An 8,307-nucleotide genomic window follows, 5' to 3' on the forward strand; every position below is an offset into this window, starting at 1 on the left:
CGATTTAATATGCCTTCTATGAAATTCTACGGTAATTATATATTTTAAAAATATTTGTAAAATGTATATACAAAATAAAAAGTATCTATATACAAGAAGTATATACTTTATACTCATTAACTACTTCAAAAAACAGCAGATTATAATTTCACAAAAGAATAATTTAAATTATATTCTCTTCTTTCATTTAAAGGTAATCAATTTAAGTAATTAATTTATTTATAAGATTATTTTATAATTTTATAATTAGAATGATGAAAATTATATACATATATATAAACGTTTAAAGATTTATTTTTTATTTTTGTTTTCGGCGCATTAATTATTAAATAAGAGAGACCTCCGCGTGACGTCTCCCAAGATGAAATTCCGCGTAACGAAAGTGATACACCGTATTCGTTTTGGCGGCAAAAATCCTCGATCTCTCGTAGTAATTATCGAGGTAACATTAAATCAACAGATCACCTTCTGCAAGCAACGAATGGCTTGATTATCACATCCACATTCCTACCCGAAAGTGGGGCCTCCGAGCCTCGAGAAGCGGTTCCCCGCGTGTTTCGCAGCGCGTATGTGTTTGTGGATACTCATGCGTATACATCGTGCTGCGTGCGTGTGTGTTACCGGCGCATATGTGCCAACGTGGTTCCCCACTTTCGTTGGCCCCCATCGTGAGTTTTCCTCGTGCGCGTCGCGTCGGTTCGTATACACAATGGCTCTCGCACTATAGTTAGATCACGATGGTAGTATACGCGTACGCAACGTGTATGGTATAGTAAGCGATGACTCGCCTGAGAAGGGGAGAGGAGATGAGAGAGAAAGAGAGACGGGATTCTACTATGAGAACAGGCAGGGGAAGGGAGAAACAGGAGGGAAACAGAAGGACGGAGATCGAAAGAGAGAGTGCGAGCGAGGCAGAAATTCAGTCTTACCCAGTCTTACCGTTTCAGTTTCACTCCGACACGGTCTGAAATCGCGCGCGTCTAAACTTGGTTCCCGAATTCTTTCGTCTGTAGCGAAACATTCGTTCCGACATCGCGAGATTTATCAGTTTTCCCCGAAACACGAACGACTCCATCGTTTCGACGTTTCCTTTCGAGAGACGGGGGAGGCTTTCCAAGCGGGAGAAAGGAATCGTTTAATTTTTTTATTTCCCGCGACTGCCGCCGGCTCGAGAGAAAGGAACCCGGCGAGAGACCAGCGTGAGTAAAGATGTTGGGCAATCGATCGGCGCGTTAGAGAATACCCGGTCGCGTGCGATTCTCACGAAAATGATTTTTCGCTCCGCCGCGTCTTAAAACGAGGAAGTTTGAAGCGGAATCGCCGAAGTTGCGTCGCGGTGATTCATCGTTGAACCGCCATTTAACGATTTAACGCGCGGCAGTTAAATATGAATCATATCAGTTCGATGTTTTGTGTGTCCGGCGACTTCTTGTCCCGGCAAAAAAGTGGAAGTTCTAATCGGAAACTTTTGTCTCTTCTGCGAAAACTCCTTCTGTGAATACTTAATTTTTGAAATTAATATTAGTATTAATATTGATATAAATATAAAGTCGCCGGCACATACACACACACTTTTGTTTAACTCGCTTTTAAGATAACTTCTAAGTTAAGAGCTTGCTTAACTTAACAGACAGTTTTATCATAACATTGTGCTAAAGACGTGAATCAGAAAGGAAGTGTAATTAGATATCATCTAGTTCATTGAGGAAATGATATGTGAATTAACTTACGCCCACGTTCGTCAAATAATATCAATCTGTAAAGTGGCTAAAGACGAGAACAACAATGGAAACTTTCTTGATTAATGTGTTAATTTAATTTACACCTATAGAACCAACTTGATGACTAATAAACGAGAAAGTTGCTGACTGCGCGACTAATTGCGAGTTTACTGTCAAGTTTCATCGTATTAATGTCTTTAAGTAGTTTTTATACAATATCGTTTCGTATCACTTCGATATAAAAGGCTTATAGTTTCGATTATTGTTAAGTTATAAGTTTTGCAACTAAACTCGAAATAATTAAATTACTTCGCTCCTTATTAAATTAATTATTACATAATTCAATTCACTAATTTTTATATAAAACGAGAAACAACATTTTTATTTCTTTCCAACTTCAATTTCGTTTGGCTTTCTCTAAAACACAATTATATTGAAGAAGAATCTTCTACATCGAAATATTAAAATAAATCTTCAATTGTATAATAATATATATTAAAGAAAAGTTTCCGGCCTAAGGATAGAAGACAAAAGAGAGTAAAATAAAACAATAACCCTTTTAATTTTTTAATCTAATCACCCTTTATTTTAATACATTTTTTAGAACGATAAATTCATTTTTTTATATCACTGAAAAAATATTTTAAATTTTTATCTTTAAAATGATTTAACACTGAAGAGATTACTTTTTCATCGTTGATAAATGTAGTTTCCACGCAAATTGGATTTAAATTTTAAAAATTAATTTTTATCTTCAACATTTATCCCATTTGCGTGGAAAACGTTTATCAATGATAAAGAAATGATCTTTTCGATATTAAACCATTCTAAAAACAGAATTTCAGATTATTTTTTAGTAATATTTATTTAGGAATAAAGGGTAATTATACTAAAAAATAAAACTGTAGTTGTTTTATTTTATCCTCTTTTCTTCTTCTGTCCTTGAGTCAAAAATTTTTGAAGCTTACTGCTTAACGTTACATAATCGGTATGAACCATCTTGAGAACCTTCAACTAAATCAGATTTGAGACCCTCATGTGCATTTAAATTAATATCCAAGCGTTTCGAATATATCACAAAAAGACATCGAGAAAAATGCTTCTAGCCGCAAAACAGTCATAAAATTGTTGCGCTTCACCACAAGAGTTACTCAACATTTGCATAATACTTCAACTTTTGTAGAGAGGCTTCCTCAAATGACTAATCAACGCGATGAGGAGTCTCGCGTGGAAGCGCGCAATGTTTTGTTCTACATAAGTAATTTCGCGAGAGCGCATTCAAGTCACTCGCGGGGAGTTTCCACGCGACTTCGAAACGCCATGCTCCACACGCCGGTCGTTACGTCGTAGCCGGTATTATCGATTCTTCCCCCTCACCGTATTATGGTGTATTTATGAAAACCACCGCGAATCGCGCGATGACGGACGCTCGTAAATCGCAGCAGCAACGATACGCGACGTGCATCGCGTAAGAACGCGCTCCGATTGCACGTGTCACGTTAACTTGCGAGGATCAGTAACTATGACGAGAGACAGGTCGGCTAAATAGATACTACCTGGAAGTACTATCTGGAAATATTATCCGGAGGATTGTAAAGCCTGACCTCGGGTCGAGATTTAACTTTCGATTATTCATCATATCGAAGGGCCGCACCTCAGACTCCGGCTCCTGCCTACTCGGCGAATGTTTCTTCTCCCGCTCACGTTTCCTCTCGATGTGAACCACCGCGAACGAGATTGTTCACAGGTGTGCGCGTTTATTTTTAGCGCGCGGAAAAAAAGAAACGTTTCGCTTTACGTTTGTATATCGCGCAGATAAGCGCGCGATTGTACGGCAAGACGCGCAGATGCTGCGTTTCTCGCATACGCGGGAAAAACGTGGCGGTTGTCGAAGATTAATATTGACAAGACTCTAAGAATAAGTTTGACAGAGTAGATTTTTATACGCACGCGTCTTTCCGTTTCTCCAACACGAATCGACGGCCGCGAAATTGTTAGCGATTACGTCGTAATGTCGTGCGCTTAATAAGCAAATAATGTCTGTCGTTTTGAGAGAGAAAAAGATGATATTGCTCGACGTATAGTGTAGTAGGGCAAACTACACATGTGTCAGCATTCCGCTGGATAACTACGACGCGATTCTAGCTCTGATGATGTCAGAAGATTTTAATTGGAGAGTTCGCGTACGTACTGCTTTGCCGAGATGAAGCGATTTATTAATGAGCGTTAGCGTCATCGTGCGGCGTGCGGTTTTCCTAAGAATAATCTAACAGAGTTCTTATGATTCTATGGCGCCAACTGTGCGTCAATTGCGAATTAATTCTAAATGGCACGTAGCTTTGCGCGCAAGGTGTTCCAGACGTATAGTGTGACTCATTTTTCATCGCTCCTCGAATCTTCGATTGAAAGCAGTTGTGAAAAACTTTTAACTTTGAAGTTAATTAACGCGACTTTATCTCGGAGACTTTCTCGCTTTTTCTTAGAAATGACGCGATGCCGCGAGTCTGACGATTAGAAATTCAACGTTGGAGAGAGGAAGGCTTCGAGGATGAGAAAGGAATTCAGCTTGTAGTTTCGTGGAAATGAGGAGTAATCGAACGCGGTTAGCATAAAGTGATCTAATCCTTTCGCAAGATAAGACGGAGGAAGCACGGCCGCGTCGCTTGCGAGATGCGGGATTGCAAGTGCGAGCATCGTCGCGTCATTTTCATTCTTCGCTCTGGCCGTGGATTACTTAATGCGCGGACAGAGAAGCAAACTTTCTCTCTCGGTAACTCCATGCGCTTTCGAGACGATATACCGGTGCGTGACCGAGGTCCGTATAATCCGCAATCTTATATGTTCGTAGTATACGAGGTTGTGCGGAACGATAACAATCAACGCGCGCGCAAAGCCGTCCTGGGGGGCCGCGTTGCATCATTGATCGTATTCTGCATGGGGTGCGTAGGGTGCCGACAGGTGAACGCGTTTTTCAGAAACGGGGTTTCGTTATGTGAAAACGTACACGCGAAAACGTTCCTATCGTTTCGACGATTTACGAGGATAAGGATCAGCCGCTGACGAGTGCCGCGGGACTCTGTTACGCGTTCGACAAACAATAGCGTGCAATTGAGCCGTGTGCGCAGTATTTTCAAAACAGGAAGTCGCCGACTCTGCTTGCCGAGCCGTAAAAATTCGCGTTGATCACGAACACCTATTTTGCCTCTCGGCCCATTAATAGTTATTAGAACGTCGGAGTTTACTGCGCATATAAATTACTGCACGACAGAGAAACGAGAGGGAAGGAGCACTTAATTGAATTAGATTTTAGCTTTAGATTGGATTAATTCGTGAGGAATGTAATTAAATGGACAATGGAATGAATAATCCAAATAAATTTGGAATATGTACTGAACTAAAATCAAAGTAATATTGGTCGAAAATTAATCGATATATTACTATAATTAATTTATTAATTAGTAAAGTTTGCCACACGAATTGCGCGACTAAGAAATTCGCTTTTTACCACGTTACGTGAGTTTCCATTCTTCAATACGAATTGAAACTTAGAAAGTCCTGCGCCTATGGATACGGCCAAGGCTATGGTGGACGGCCAAGGTGCTTCAAACTGGGCCAAACATAAGTCTGATGTCACCGAGACGTGACATAATTAAGAGCGATGTACGTGACTGTTATAAAAATTCGTTTAATTACGTTCGTTGAGGCGCGTCATCTTCAGGACGCTTAATGTCACTGCATTTGCCACATATTTACCACAGAAAAAAAAGGAGACAAAATAATATAACGAAAAGGCAAAGAAAAAAAATTAAGGAAAAATTAAAAAAAAAAAAACAGAAATAATTAATTGACAACTACATTTTACTTTAATTAATTTTAACGGGAAAGATAAAGAGAGAGCTATTTATTTTAGTGAAACGCTTTTCAAATTTTCCCTTTATACGAAATAGCAACTACAGTGTCGTTAATTGTTAACGAAAAGCAAATACTTGCGAGCTACCGCGCTATTGTCTTTTTAACGTTCTGGCGTTTCATTGTTAATTTTATTAGCATTTTTATTTATCGGTCTGTTAACAGAGTTTCGCAGGTAAAAGGGAATGGGATACGGCACGGAAATGGATGGCTGCGGACGTTTCATGAAATATTCCCTGTTCTTCACGAACTTCGTTATCTTCGTAAGTTCCAGTCCCTTTGCTGAAGATGTAATATACTAGCGCAGTAATGTATAATTAAATTTATACTATTGATTTATGCTCCAGATTGGCGGGATTGTCGTAACGGGTTTGGGCGTGTGGGCCTTGGTTGACAAAGTACCATGGATAGGCGAACTCGTTGGAAACGATCTGTTAACCGGCGCAGTTTACGTTTTACTGGTCGGCGGAATCGTCGTGGCGTTTATCGCCTTCTTCGGATGCGTCGGTGCGTCGCGGGAAGTCAAGTGTATGCTTCTGACAGTGAGTACCAAGGATCTATTTTCGAACCGGGAAAACGTTTCAACCAACGTCTCGATTTCCAGAGTTTACCTGATTTGCCGACTTGAACGACGAATTTAATCTTTACGGAAGACAAGCTTATCTCAAATTGATTAAACATTGGCCGGTATTCATAGTCGGTATATATTTAAGACCGTCTTAAGTACAATCTTAAGATGTTATTAACCAATCACAAAGCCGTATTAGCATCTTAAGACATTACTTAGGACGGTCTTAAAATAAGAACCGACTATGAATACCGGTCACTGGAGATCTTATTATACTTTCCAAGCATCAAGTCGCGCAAACTTATCAAGATATCGACTCGTGACGGTCGATTAATAAAATCCATTTTTTTTTTCAGTACTTCATAATCGTATTCCTGCTGTTTGTGACTATGCTCATCGGCGGCGTTCTGGGGTACGTTTTCCGCGAGAAATTGCTGGGCACGCTCGACAGAGAGATGAAAAGTTCGCTCCGACTTTACGATCATCGTAAATCCATTCGTGACGCCTGGGACACCACGCAATCGACGGTAAATAATTTCCGCGGACGTTACGTGAATAAAAGTTAATTTTATCAGACGATCAAACTCGTGGCGCGATCTCGAGCGCGCTTTATCTTCCTCGAATCCAATTGTTGCTCGAAACTTCCCGAAGCTTATTCAATTCTCGCTTTCAGCTCCACTGTTGCGGCGTTAACAGCTGGAGGGACTGGGGAAGCTTCGGCCTTAATGTCCCAGAGAGCTGCTGTCGAGAAATTCAACCTGGCCAGGTAAAGATCAATTATATTTTAACGTGATTGCGTTACTCGATGAAATAGTTTATCCACCGACTTCGTCCGCGCTTATAATTACGGCAATTTACTATGCACGTGCATCTCGTTACATAATAAACGTGTCGTGTTTATAAGGCGTGTTTATAAACATCTGTCCGCTTGATAATGCTCACTTTTATCGCAGTCAATTAATTCAAAGGTGAGATTCTGATTTACATTTTGCGCAAAATGGAATTTTCCTCGATAGAGGTAACGACTTTTCGTGATTCGCATTAGAGACTCGCGCGATTGCAACTCGACGCGAATAATTAGGTATTCGCAGTCTAAGCGATTCTTTACGTGACACGCCAAGTTTCCCTCCCGGTCGAGTACCGTCAATTTGGCCCGCAATTACTTAATCGACCGAGTTTTTAACCGCCTCAGTCTGCGCCTCTCACACTTTCACTCTTCCGATCGGCTTTCTCGCGAACGAAGAACCGCGTTTCTCATGGTCGTTCGATCTGCTCGCAGCGATTCCACTGCAACGCCGGCCCAGACACGGTAAATCCCTCCAACGCTTACGTGGAGGGTTGCATCAACGGAACGCGAATCTACATGCAGCAACATGCGGCCGTTATGGGTGGCGCTGGTATTGCACTTGCATGTCTTATGGTAAGAACGCACACACTTTGCATTTTTATGATACTCTTCTCGGTTAAAATTGAACCCTCGACGCTATAAAGTCGATCGAACCCGACCAAGTATTCCCTTTACGATCAAATTAATTTTAAAATTTGTCTAGCATTTTCTGTACTTTTTAAGTCATATTGTGACTAGCATTCTTGAGCATATCGTGTGTTTAAGCAAATATTCCTTTCATTTTCTTCGTTCCTTGATATTTACTAAGTATTTTAATTCTCGGATCATTGCAGTTCTTCGGAATGATATTCTCCTGCGCACTCTTTAAAATGATCGAATGACAGCAGGACAACAGTACAGTCTGAGGCTGAGGCAGTTTTCGTAAAAGGGAAGAAGGAAGTGGTGAGTCTTCGAAATTTACAGAAGATTCGCGCAACTTTACCAATCAATAAAATTACTTGTCGCCATAAACGCGGTTGATTACACCGTGACAATAAAAAAAAACTGAATCTCCATCCAATTGTACAGGTCTCGCTAATTTGTTACACATATGTAGCATTACGCATTATGATTACCATTACTCTTTACATTTTTTATGTAATTTATACGTTTAAGATATTTTCATTTAGTTACATACATATATATATATATATCACTAGTGTGTTAGTGCATCGTACATTATATGTATTTTGTGCCGTAATAAATACAATATGTATATATAA

At 40.1% G+C, this 8,307-nt stretch overlaps 1 protein-coding gene across 2 annotated transcripts; it reads left to right on the forward strand.

The window, feature by feature from the left end:
• Positions 1–962: 962 nt before the first annotated feature.
• Positions 963–8,307, forward strand: Tsp74f (Tetraspanin 74F). 2 transcript variants are annotated; one of them, XM_071785624.1, is made up of 7 exons: positions 963–1,199; positions 5,796–5,893; positions 5,978–6,172; positions 6,555–6,725; positions 6,872–6,964; positions 7,478–7,618; positions 7,879–8,307. In XM_071785624.1, the coding sequence occupies exons 2-7, from the start codon at positions 5,816–5,818 to the stop codon at positions 7,924–7,926; spliced, it is 726 nt and encodes a 241-aa protein (XP_071641725.1). In that variant the 5' UTR covers positions 963–1,199; positions 5,796–5,815; the 3' UTR covers positions 7,927–8,307. The 2 variants fall into 2 exon arrangements, with proteins under 2 accessions (XP_071641725.1, XP_071641726.1); XM_071785625.1 differs by lacking the exon at positions 963–1,199 and adding an exon at positions 4,605–5,381.

This window comes from Temnothorax longispinosus, chromosome 8 (genome assembly GCF_030848805.1).
Source record: "Temnothorax longispinosus isolate EJ_2023e chromosome 8, Tlon_JGU_v1, whole genome shotgun sequence".
In the NCBI taxonomy this organism is placed as follows: domain Eukaryota; kingdom Metazoa; phylum Arthropoda; class Insecta; order Hymenoptera; family Formicidae; genus Temnothorax; species Temnothorax longispinosus.